The sequence below is a fragment of the Coffea eugenioides genome, chromosome 11 (genome assembly GCF_003713205.1).
Source record: "Coffea eugenioides isolate CCC68of chromosome 11, Ceug_1.0, whole genome shotgun sequence".
Lineage (NCBI taxonomy): Eukaryota > Viridiplantae > Streptophyta > Magnoliopsida > Gentianales > Rubiaceae > Coffea > Coffea eugenioides.
Window position 1 is genome coordinate 30509380 of NC_040045.1, and position 12240 is coordinate 30521619.

General features: G+C 35.6%; 1 protein-coding gene across 1 annotated transcript; it reads left to right on the plus strand.

Moving 5' to 3' along the window:
* The first annotated feature begins 782 nt into the window (after positions 1-782).
* On the plus strand, positions 783-2493 carry LOC113751291 (isoflavone reductase homolog PCBER-like). Its single transcript, XM_027295245.1, has 5 exons — positions 783-1083; positions 1177-1311; positions 1421-1667; positions 1771-1974; positions 2083-2493. Exons 1-5 carry the CDS (start codon positions 901-903, stop codon positions 2253-2255), a joined length of 942 nt encoding a protein of 313 aa, XP_027151046.1. The 5' UTR covers positions 783-900; the 3' UTR covers positions 2256-2493.
* The last annotated feature ends 9747 nt before the right edge of the window (positions 2494-12240 follow it).

A 12240-nucleotide genomic window follows, 5' to 3' on the forward strand; every position in this document is an offset into this window, starting at 1 on the left:
ATGTAAAATATGTTTTGGTAATTTTTTCCCTCAAACATGATCACGTGCAAAGCACGTGGTGAATTTCAATAAAAAATTAGTCGGAAACCTAAGCAGGGACAAAATTTGACTAATGTAAATTTGTAAAGGACGTAAAATTACATTTTTAGAAGTGAGAGACGAAAAAAATTGTTTTAAAAAAATGTGAGAAATGTTTTGAACGATTTTCCCTATCAATTATATTAATTGCATTGTTCGGATTCGTTGTACCCAAATGCCTATGAGTACATGCTTCAATCAGTATATGATGAATATATGAAAAGAAAAATAATGTTGTTCTTTTCATTTTTTTTTTTCTAGCACAAGGTAATGTTTAGTACTAAGTTTATGCTCTTTTTGTTCACCTCAACATTTTGTTCAACATCAGCGCTTACTTCAGGTTTGGTCATCACTGATTCAGGGACGAAATCCTACCGCTAAATCTCCCATATGGGTAGTAGGTTTGGTCATCACTGATTCAGGGACAAAATCCTACCGCTAAATTTTCCATATGAGTAGTTTCGCAAGGACATTCAATTGACTTTGACCTTTCTCTTTCGCAATTGCCACCCGGCCTATACGTGTCAATTTTTTCAAGAACCAGACAACTATTCATTGCGCATGCTGGCCAATAAGAATCCGTTAGTGCCAGGATTTTTTGGGAAGCCTCGTGAGAATCTTCAACTGTCTAAACTTCGTTGATTAATCCAACAGAGCATCAAAAGGAAACTGCAGCGACAGGCTTGCCAGTTTCAATACTTTTTCCTCTATAAATTAACCGTGCACGAAGCTGCAGCCAAGCACATTTCTGCATCCGTTCAACTCATCAATTCACGGTTTCCACCCAATTTGCAACAGTAGTCTACTATCCTAGAGCTGGAAATGGATGTGAAAAGCAAGATTTTGATCATTGGGGGCACTGGAAACATCGGGAAATATTTAGTGGAAGCGAGTGCAAAGGCAGGGCACCCAACGTTTGCATTGGTCCGAGAAAGCACAATATCAGATCCTAAAAGGGCAGTTATCATAGAGAGTTTCAAGAGTTTGGGAGTCATATTTCTTCATGTGTGCTGTTATTTCTTTCTTCGTTGTTTAAATACTGTTTCAATTTTTTTTCAAGAAATTATAGAAACTAACGTGTACGTATGGACTGAACAGGGAGACCTACACAATCATCAGCAGTTGGTAAATGCAATCAAACAAGTTGACATAGTGATCTCTGCAGTCGGGGGAGATTTGGTAGCTCATCAAGTTAAGATTATTGAAGCAATTAAAGAAACTGGAAACATCAAAGTAAGCACAATACAGTGTTACAAATTCTTTCTTGATTTTTTTTTTGCGTTTGTCCCTTTGTGAGTTGTGACTTCCATATTCCTAAAGAAGGAGCTGTATTTGGTTTCAGAGATTTTTACCTTCTGAATTTGGGGTTGATGTGGATCGTGCGCATGCTGTTGAGCCAGCTGCTAGCTTAAACAGGACCAAGGTTGAGATCCGCAGAGCTATTGAGGCAGAAGGGATACCTTACACTTATTTAGTATCTAACGGATTTGCTGGTTACTTGAATTATATCCTCAACAACTTTGGAGACTCTTTCTCTGCAAGTCCTCCCAGAGACAAAATTGTCATTCTTGGCGATGGAAATCCAAAAGGTATCCGAAAGGGGCTTGTCTGCTGCATATCTTGATTGGTTTAGTATCATGTTTTAGAGTTCATCGTTCTCAATTTTTTCTTCAATTTCATGTTTCGTTGCAGTTGTTTTCACCAAGGAAGAAGACATTGCTGCATACACCATCAAAGCAGCAGATGACCCAAGGACTCTGAACAAGAGTGTGTACATTACACCCCCTGCCAACACCTTGTCCTACAACGAAATAGTATCATTGTGGGAAAAGAAAATTGGCAAGACCCTCGAAAAGATCTACGTTCCAGGGGACGAAGTTCTTAAGAAAATTCAAGGTCATCTAACAATAAGAAAAAAGTGCACAAGTTGCTAATTTTTAATACAATAGCATCTACTATTCCACGTTCTAATCAAATTGCTTTCTTTTCTTGTATCTTTCGCAGAGGCTTCAATGCCATTAAAATTGCTCCTGTCTTTGGCATACACATTTTTCGTGAAGGGAGAAATAGCCAACTTTGAGATCAAGGCTTCTTTTGGCATGGAGGCAACGGAGCTCTATCCTGATGTTAAATACACCACACTTGATGAGTACCTCATCCAGTTTGTATCAAATTAGCTTAGATGCTTTCAGATTAGCTCTACCAGATTTTTGCAGCAGTTTCTTGTGTACTACTAGATTTTGTTCTTCTTCCAGATGAGGATTGTCATGAATGTGATCGAAATAAAATCTGTCCTTGATTTGTATCCTGTCTTTGCGTCAATAGCGTCAATATAGAAATGAACATGCTCCTCTACCTCGAGTTGAAGACTATTGTCTAATACAATGTTGGGAACAAAACAAGATTCCTTCTTCATCTCCTTCCTATAAGAAGAATCATCTTCCTTCTTCCCCTCCCAAAGAGGGGTAGCAGAATGCTCCTCCTCCTCAAGTGGTGAAGTGGTGAACACGCTCAACCTAGCACAATGTGGTGGTTTTTGCCCCACAGTTGCGAGCCAAAGGGTAGCAAATTTATTTGGGCCAATTTGCTGTAGGGGCATTGGACTATGACCATGATATTGAGGAGGCAAAAAATGGAAGCCTCCTAAACCATAAATTAGGGATCCACAGGAACCAAAAGTTACCTCTAAGCCTAAAGCTGGTATTTAATTCTCGATTTTTCGAGCGCGGAGTTTACCACCACCACCACCACCAGCAGTCTGTGATAAGTTGCCTACATACCAAACCAACTCAAATTCTCTGCCAAACCGACTACATACCAAAATTGGTACATAGTTTAAGTTCTTCGTTTTTTTGGTCAAATTCATGTTTTAATCCTCTGTGAATAGAGGAAGCACAATCATATTTTGTTTGCTTTTCAAGTTAATTAATGAACAATATGTCCTCTATTCTTAGTGCATTTTGATACTTATTTTCTAAACATGATTTCAGTAATTTTGATACTCATAGATAACTAAATAATCAAGCCCTAGCTAGCTGAATGTACTGTGTGATCAAAGATATTTTGCTCCACTATCTACCTTAATGGGGAAGTTAAGACACCATAATATCTACATGTTTTTATTGTAAGTACCGAATTACAATATCTTTCTTATTCTTTCATCACTTTTGTGATAAAGAAAAGACTTGTTTGTTGTTCTTCTCCAGTTCTCACACTGTACAACAATATAGGGCTGTTGAAAGAAACAATAGACAGTAAAATAACATGAGTTCTTAAAACTTGTACGACTTTTTTAGAGTACATTATGTTCATGCACTCACAATTAATTTTCTAATGAAATGAAGCTATCTGTTAGTTTTTTAGCGGGAAATCCCATTTCATCTTTTCACTGCCTTCTAATATTTTGGATTACACAATTTTTTCTACAGCAATTCTTTGTAACTTGCAATCCCCCAAATCTTGCCTTGAACTCTACTCTTGTATTAAGAAGCCAAAACCTTCACAGATACACACCTCTCACATAAACTATTTGTAGCAAACAGGGTGGGTACACAGAAAATTGTTGCTAAAGGTTTTTTTTTTTTTTTAAGAAAAGGGGGGGGTTTGAGAGTTTATGCGTATGGGCAGTAATAGAGCCTTACACAAACTCAAACTAGGCTAAATAAGTATGTCACAGGGATGGAGCTATCATAAGGTATTTTCTTTACCCTTCCCCTTCTATTAACTTCTCATTCCCTTTCCTTATAGTAACATATTTTTTTTAACTAAACTTGTTCTTATTATTTCATGCATATAAGTCATATTACATTATGTGTTCTCCACCCTCAATACCAGACTTAAACTATTATCAGGTTCTCCAAAGTCATCGGCCGCATCTTTCCTCTCCATACTGCTGCCAAGTTCCTCGTCCGTACTTACTGATATTCTCATCCCTTTAGCTGACATATTCGCATCCAAACTTTCAAAACCTACAGCATTTAGACCACTCAAAGATCTGAAAAACTGCAAAGAGTATTTAACCATATAACTGGTCAACATCTCACAGAACATAAATGTGACTTAACTTGAATTAACCTATATAGCTTTACATACACAACACATGTAAGAAAATGTACTGCAGGCTTTACTGAGATACTTCATACATATGGAATTGGATGAACTGATCAGATCAACTAAACCCCAAAAAAAAGTATGATGGTGAAAAATATCATTCATGCTGATTCTGCACAAGTTCAGTTGCATAAGTATATAAAAGCCAAAGGCAATTGTCTTCAATAAGTGGATTTCATTTAACTGCAATTTCTCTGCTAACAATCACATCAAACAATTATGTCAGAATTGCTCCCAAACTCGAGTATTCTGCCACTAGACCATCTGTTGTACAATCAATTTCTGATTTATCCTTGTGCTAATTGTCACTCTTTTAAACAAGATTTCATAAATTAATACAGCTATTAAAATGGAACCTAATTAGAAAAAAAGTTCTAATGCAAGATGCATTGTTCTAAAATCAAAAGTGCTAAAAGTCAATCAGATTTTGTACAAATTAATGGAAAAAAAACCATAAAGAATGATGATAGATCACCATCTAGACCAGACGCCATTTTTCCGCCAGTTTTCATGAGAAAACCATTTACCAAGAATAGCCAAGCATAAAAAAATTCACCAATGAGTAACTTTAACTCCTTCATGGATGGCCTAACAAACCAGGGTGTCTGGGTACGTGTACGGTGGAAGATGCAGAATGTACTGGGCTTCAGCTGCAGGGACCAGAATATCTTATGGCAGGAACTTGGGCCAACGAACCCCAACATTTCAATTAAGAGCCCTTCCATCAAAGTCAATGCATAAGCCCAGGGTCCCAAACAACGACCGAAGTGTTCTCCACTGCCAGTTTGTCAAACACTCTCAAACACATAAATACCTATAAGCTACTAAAGCACCACAAATTTTAAGTCTACTGAAATACGTAAAACTTAAACTTCTAATGAATACCTCAAGATCCTAAAAAGGTTACCCATTGTTCGAAGTAGGTAAACTCAATAGTCAGCCAAGTTCCCATGATTGTGTAGATCTAATCTTCCCTTAAACTCTTTATTGGTTACATCAGTCTCGAATAGAATGTCCTAAGAAAACATTCAGTTTGAAGCCCTAAGAAAACATTCAGCACACGCAGCTTTTATAAAAACTCCATTAAGTCAAAAGAATAGAATGTCGCAAGCACCAGATGCACACCTTCCCATTCTCTGAGTTGGTTCACTCTTTGCCTCCCTTTTGCAACACATAAAGGTCCAAAAAATAAAAATGATACAGGCTTTGCAGAGGACTTCAAATATAACTGAAACTCATTCATTTCTTTCACATGGTAATAAGCCTAAGCAATGCTTGGCTTCTGGTGTAAATATATCCAAAAATAATTCCTAAATCGTCTGCCACAAGTTTTTAAGCTAACTCTAAATCATCCACCTATTATTTGGTTCCTTATAGCCCTAGAATAGTGCAACATCTCATGCTTATACAAGTTCCTTTAAGTATGAACAAAAGACAATTATCCAAAGCTGCTGCAACGAAGAATGCCTTTCTATTGTTAAAAGCAAAAATGATGCTTACATATCTTCTTCTCAAGACCTCATGCTACATGACTGGCAATCAGTGGAGTATATAATACATGCACGTAATATCTGATGTCTCAAATGACTTACAAAATTGGACGCATGGTTTTCTCCTCCAAGAATTATGATCACTTAAGACCATATCATTCTCTAGAGAAATATAATCATACCCTTATTAATTTGCTTTTATGTTTATAAATTTTTTCTTACAGTAGAAAATATTGCATATCTTCTATCTATTGTTTTTGTTTTATTTTCAAAGAAAACAATGCAAAGCTTCCATATTAGTAAGGTGAATTTGTTCTTAACCGAAATGAGTTATGTACAAGCTTAAGCTAACTATGTATCCATAAGTCTCTTCAAATTTGAGGAAAATGGTAACTAATTCATCTATATACACTGGAAAGATATGGGTGATAAAGAACTTAACCAGTGTTGCATTTTGGATGAGGAATCATGTCAGTTACTCAAGAAGGCACAGCAGACTTAAATGGAGTCACTTGATTGAACCAAGTGACAAATGACAGAGTGAGCAATGCAAGGTGAATAAGACAAGTAAACAAGGAATAAACCATACTAATCTGTGACCTAACAATGCACTAATTACAAATAAATGGATGAAGTGGAAGATCATAAGCAAAAAAATTTGAAGCCAGTTACTAGACTTAGATGTTAATAACCTATTGGCAGGATGATTGACATCTTATCCTTCTGTTTGTCTGCCAACTGAAATCTTAATCAAGTTTAGAACCCAAAAATCATAAACGTTTTTCCTAGACTAAGTTCAACAGAAGGAAACTGTGTTGACCGCATTATTTTCTCAGCTTTCTCTCAAATGAAGGCTATTAGCATTACACTTCAGTTCCAAAAACTTCTCACGTTTAAAACAGTAAACAACTTTAATTTGTTTGTTGTTTTCCCCCTCCTTAATACCTAACACATTTGAACAACACAATATGTCTGTGCCTACCTGCTGCATAGCTCACCCACTTCTCCAAACTTCATAAGTTTTTCTATTAGTCGCCGTGCCATTCGCTGTTTGCTTATGCTTAATAATTCAACATCTCTTTGTTTACAAACCAATTCCATAACACTGCTGCTTGTCACCTTGCACCAAAGCATTTACAACTGCAAACACGTTATACAGGCAATTCAAGTCCACTACAGTCTTGTTCACTTACATATATCCCAAGTTACCAAACTTGGCCAGAAATTAAGAATCCCACAAAACCAAGTTCAATAAACCAATTCAACTGTCCTGATTCTTAAGTCAGCATGAATTTTCTTTATGTCTAAAATTTCCTTATTTTGATATTGAAAACTGGAAAGAACTAAAACCAGCAGAAGTTATTACCCTTTCAAGAATTGAAGTGGCTTCTTTTGTTGCACTCTTTTCCCTCTCCGCATAACAAAGAAAGCATTTTTTTTTTCCAATCACCATATTGCCCATACTAACCCAAATAATGAAATTCAAAATTTTCAAAAACCCAGATGCAAATTCCATAAATAAATGCGAATGAAGTATGAAAATAACAAAACAGAAAATTAAAAAAAAAAAAAATTTCTGCATAGGAGGGACGGCAAGAGAGGCCTTACTGATGGGGCAGGAGATAGGAAGCCGGAGTGGGAATGATTGAGGAGAGAAGATGGCGCGTTGTAGTCAAAACAATGAATTCTGATCATTCATAGCAGAGTGCTGCTCTCAGGGCTTCAGCTCCTCCTTGGTTTTCAGTTTCACTCTCACTGCTTCTTCTGCTCCTCTTTGTGTTAGTGAGTTTTTATATCTAGTTCTCCCACTTAGTTTACTAAAAGCATACTACTGTTTAATTATTAAATTTTTTAGTCCTTATAGCCAAATTCTAACCCTACAGAATTATTCTAGATACCAGTGAAGGGATAATGCAGTTCCTTACTCAGCATTAGCATAACCGGAGATCTTTTCAGTTTATTCTTGGCATGAAGCAATTTTATTTGTTTGGTTGAAGGTAGATTTTAAATCTTTAAAGGGCGGGGTAGGGGTGGTGGGAAGAGGGGCATAGAGAATGACTCAAATAAAAAATCTTAAAATCACCTGGGAAGAGGGGTGGGTTGAAGGGAACTTGACTCATCTCTAGTAAAATTCTTGTTCTATTTTTTGTGCACATTTGAATGCACGACATGCATTTTTATTTATTAAAAAAGATTAGAATTAGTCAAATTTAAAATGATCCTAATCAAATTTAAAATGATCAGTCTTATTCTAATAAATGAAAACATATGTTATGCATTTAAATATGGAAAAGTCTGAAGTAACGAGCGTTATGATAACGAAACTGTTTTGACATGATATAACAGGTAAAAACACTTTTAGCGACCATTTGATTACCTGTTGTACTGGTCATCTAAATAAAATAGTACCTAAAAATATGGTTAGTAAGTTTTATATTAAAAATAGTAAATTAACTCAAGAAATTAGTAACTTTTATGTCTCAAAAAGTAAATTTGAAGAAATATGGAACTTACTTTTTTTTTTAAGTAAATAACTACTCTATATCTAAAACTTACTTTTTGGAGAGTAAGTTTAGTTCAAATAATAGTAAGTTTTTATAGACTAATAGTAAATATTGTTGATAGAATAGTAAATTTGGTTAATCATCAAAACTTACTAGTTTATGGCATAAATTTACTATTTTACTTAAAGAAACTTATATGGAACAAGTATTAGAAAGTTTATTTGAAATAATGCTAAGATTTTTTATTAATAATTGAAACTTAATATTATAGTTAGTAATTACTCGTAATGTAAATGTATGATACACAATTGTACGTATCATTTATAAATGTTATATGTTTTTAAGCATTTTTAAATATGTAGACACCAAATTTTGGTGTAATTTCATTTGCTGTTTATTTTTAATTTTTTCATTTTAGTTTTATTCGATTTTTAGTTTTAATTTCTAGTTTTATTTTTATTTTTAAGCTGTTAGCATAGAATCTCTTGGAAAATGAATGAAAATGAGAAAGTGAAAAGAAAAGATGAGAGAAAAGAAAAAAAGAAAATTGCCCACAAAATATGTTTTATGTCTTCTAAATTCAATCTTTTGGCATTTTGTTTATTTTTGTTAAGTTATTTTGAAAAAAAAGAAGAGAAAAAAAGAGAAAAACGATGAAAATGGGAAATGGAAAAAAAATGGAAATTTGCATTTTTTTGTTGTTTTTAGTTTATTTTTATTTAATGTTAATTAAGTTGTTTTCATCATTAATTATTATTGTTTTATTATTATCATTTTTGTTGTTTAATTAATTAATTAATTAATTTAAAAAAAAATCAAAAAATCACAATTCTATTTCTGCCGGTTCCATTTTCCACTTCTCAACCTAGCACCTTCCATTGTTATTGCCGACTGCACTCCACTCCACTCCACTCACACCCCACTTCCCTCATCCGCGACTTAGCTTCCCATTTCAGCAACCCCAACACTCGACAACATCATTCCACTTCACATATAAAACCACAACGGCACCTCATCTTCATGGTGGCATCCGAGAGCAAGTAAGTGAGAGCTGCTCCTCGTGAGTATCGACCAAAGGAAGAAGCCGCGAGCTGCAATTCCATTTCGTTCCTGCCCTGTCCGTAAGCTGAGGGAAGAGATCAGGGAACCATCAACTCCATTTGCACCCAACTTCACGGCTGCAACCTCACCAGTTTCCACCTCCATCAGTTGAAGCCACTACACTAAGCCAGAATCATCAAACCTGCCGTGTGTATGAGAGCCGAGAGGGAGCAGAGATTTTTCAGAGTTTCGTGTGTGAACTAGCTTGCTGTGAGCCGTGCTGAATTCAACCACAATCATTACAACTGCAACCACTGAACTCAGACCAACCAACCCTGCGTGCGTGAGCAAAGCCGAGAGGAGGAAAATTTTGCAGCTGCTTGTCGCGTGAGCTAAGTCTTAAGCTGAGGTAAATTTCTGGACTTAAACTAGTTGTTTATGGGTTGATGAAGCTGTTTATAAGCATGCATGTGGGGTTGTACGGTTAGAGGATGAACTAAGTTACAAGAAAATCTGATTTTTGAAGGAATTGGAACTGTCCGATTGCTTGAACTGGAAATTTCAGTTTTAACTTACTAAGTTGTGATGATTTGAGCTTAATTGTATGTTTAGCTAATTAATAGCTGGATGATTGAGCCATGCATGTCATCCATAACTAGTTGAACAAATTCTGGAATTTTGGATACATTTTGTTGGTGACCGACCCTGTTTTGAACTGGAATTGATAATGACTTCATTGTGTCTTTATTGGATGTTTATAGATGTCTCGCCTGTTTAACAAAGCAAGAAATCAGGAAATATGACAATAAAATTTCTGTTTTAATGTCCCATTCGTTACTTGTGTTAGTGATTCATGTTTCGGCTAGAATCTTTGCAAACAAGATGGAACTTAAGATAACATTTGGTGATCTGTTGTGGTGTTGTTGATAAACCTGGTAGCGCCCCCTTTGTTCATTTAAGGTGCATCAGAAAGCGTGAATTTAGTGTAGAAGCCATGAACCGATAATGTTTTTCTCACACGTGTCATTCTGACGTACCAAGGGTTGCATTTTTGTTTTCGTTTGTGTGTACGAGTTGGGTCTGGTAGTTCTTAGGAATGTGAACTACAAGATTCGATTTTTGATTGTTGGTTTGGGTTGGAATTTTGGTACTTATTTGAATTTGTTGGCATGAAATTCAGAAATTGCAGTTAGGAAACTAGATTTCTGTCAAGAAGATGCATGAATTGTCAAACCTTTTAGCCGTTGGTTTATTGAACTTGTTCCGTAGCCTTATCATGTTTACTTTGATGTCTCTTTTGCCATTGTTTCTGTTTTGTGTAACTGAGGCATTAGCTTTGAAGTGGAAATATCTGATACCCGGCTCCCTTGAATGTTGTAGCTCAATGTTTTCAAATAAAAAAAACAACAAAGTTTTGCTGCATTTTAGTGGTTGTTCTCACTTTCTTGGCCTGGTTCCTCCCAGTTGATTAATGAGTGAGGATTATGTGGGTTGGGGCTGATGAAATAACAGGTTGTTAGAGTTTATACGGACCCAACCACATGAAATGAGCTGCAAAGTTCACGCCAGAAATTCTGCTGCATTTTTATCAATTCGGCTAGACTGCATTTTCCTTCTTTTGGTCGTTGTTTGTTTTGAACTACCATGGCTATTTCTGTTCAGTTTAGGAAGTGTCCAGAGTTGTGTTGCTTTGCATGAATACCATTGAACTGGGTAAGGAAGACATAAATGGGTTGGCTGCAGAATTTGCAGCAGAGCAGAGGCTGCCGCAACCCGTTTTGTTTTCTTTTCTTTTCCGCAAACACTCACAAGCTTTAGCCTCCTGATTTGCTGTTAATCTTGTACTTGAGTTATGCTAAGAGTGGTGATTTGTAAGATTTATATGTTTTTGGTTGACAAATAATGAGTTTGTTGGTTTCTTTTCATAAGAAATCTATATGGATTCTAGATGCATTTTTGCAACAGAAATTTGCCGAAGGTTTCTTCATGAGCTTGTACGAAAGTTTCCTAGAATTTGCATGATTTCCTTCTATGCTTGTTGTTTGTTTGGATTATGATAGTGTTGTAGTTGTTTCCTAGTTTAAAGTTTTGAGTTTTGGTTGGAAAATACTTGTTTCATTCTCAGTTGTCGAAAGCTTCGTAGTTGTGCTGAAATTTCTGCTGCAGAATGTGTTTCTCACGTCATTTGCATGAAGATTGCATGAAATCATTTTTTAAAAATTTACACTTTAACCCCTCAAGTTTCCCATAATGCTACTAAGGCCCAAGTAATTGGAACATTTAATCAATTTGATCCCTCTAAGTTTCTCTTTGTGCCACAATAGCCCCAGCATGTTTTAGTATCTTGTAATTAAGTCCTAAAATCATTGCAACTTCAATCATTGTTTGGCTCTTTCTTTATTTTTGGAATCTTTGAAGTGCTTAAACGATTTATTTGGACTTGAATGTTTGAGTAATGCTTGTTTTGGGTCTTTAGTAGATGCTATATTTGGAAATTGAACGGGTTATTCCGTTTTCTTGGTCTTTAAGCATTTTTTTGAGCTCATTCAAGTTGCAATTAGGTGGGTTTTGGTGTTTTTGCTTATACTTTACTTTTAAATTGATGCCTTGACCCCTTTATTGTTTTGAAGCCATTTTCCTTCATTTGCTTACCATTAGGGGAAGGTATAATTTCTTTTATCTTTGTTTATCTCTCCTATATGATCCAATGTGCTAAGTGAATTGCATGTCTACCTTGCTTTCTTTACATTTCTTTAATTCCTTTAATTCCTTTCATTTATGGGGTATGTGTACACCTCTTGGCTTGTAATAGATAGGGCTTTGGCGAGCGATTTGGTCCATTTTCCCCTTCCCCTTTTGTTTTAGTTAGTGAATGTAATAAGTTCATTAGTTTGGTTGCATGCCTTTGTGTTACGTGTTACTTGCTTTATTAGGTTTTGCATCTAGTCGAGCATGTTAAGTGTTACGTGCTATGTGTTTATAAGTGTTTGGCATGTCTACTCGCTTTTTATAGCCTG

Bases quoted from the DNA above. Each gene is read 5' to 3' on its own strand.
- LOC113751291 (XM_027295245.1), top strand. From the start codon at position 901: ATGGATGTGAAAAGCAAGATTTTGATCATTGGGGGCACTGGAAACATC. The intron at 1,668-1,770 runs GTATCCGAAAGG...GTTTCGTTGCAG, and splicing joins TGGCGATGGAAATCCAAAAG to TTGTTTTCACCAAGGAAGAA. The intron at 1,975-2,082 runs GTCATCTAACAA...TATCTTTCGCAG, and splicing joins AGTTCTTAAGAAAATTCAAG to AGGCTTCAATGCCATTAAAA.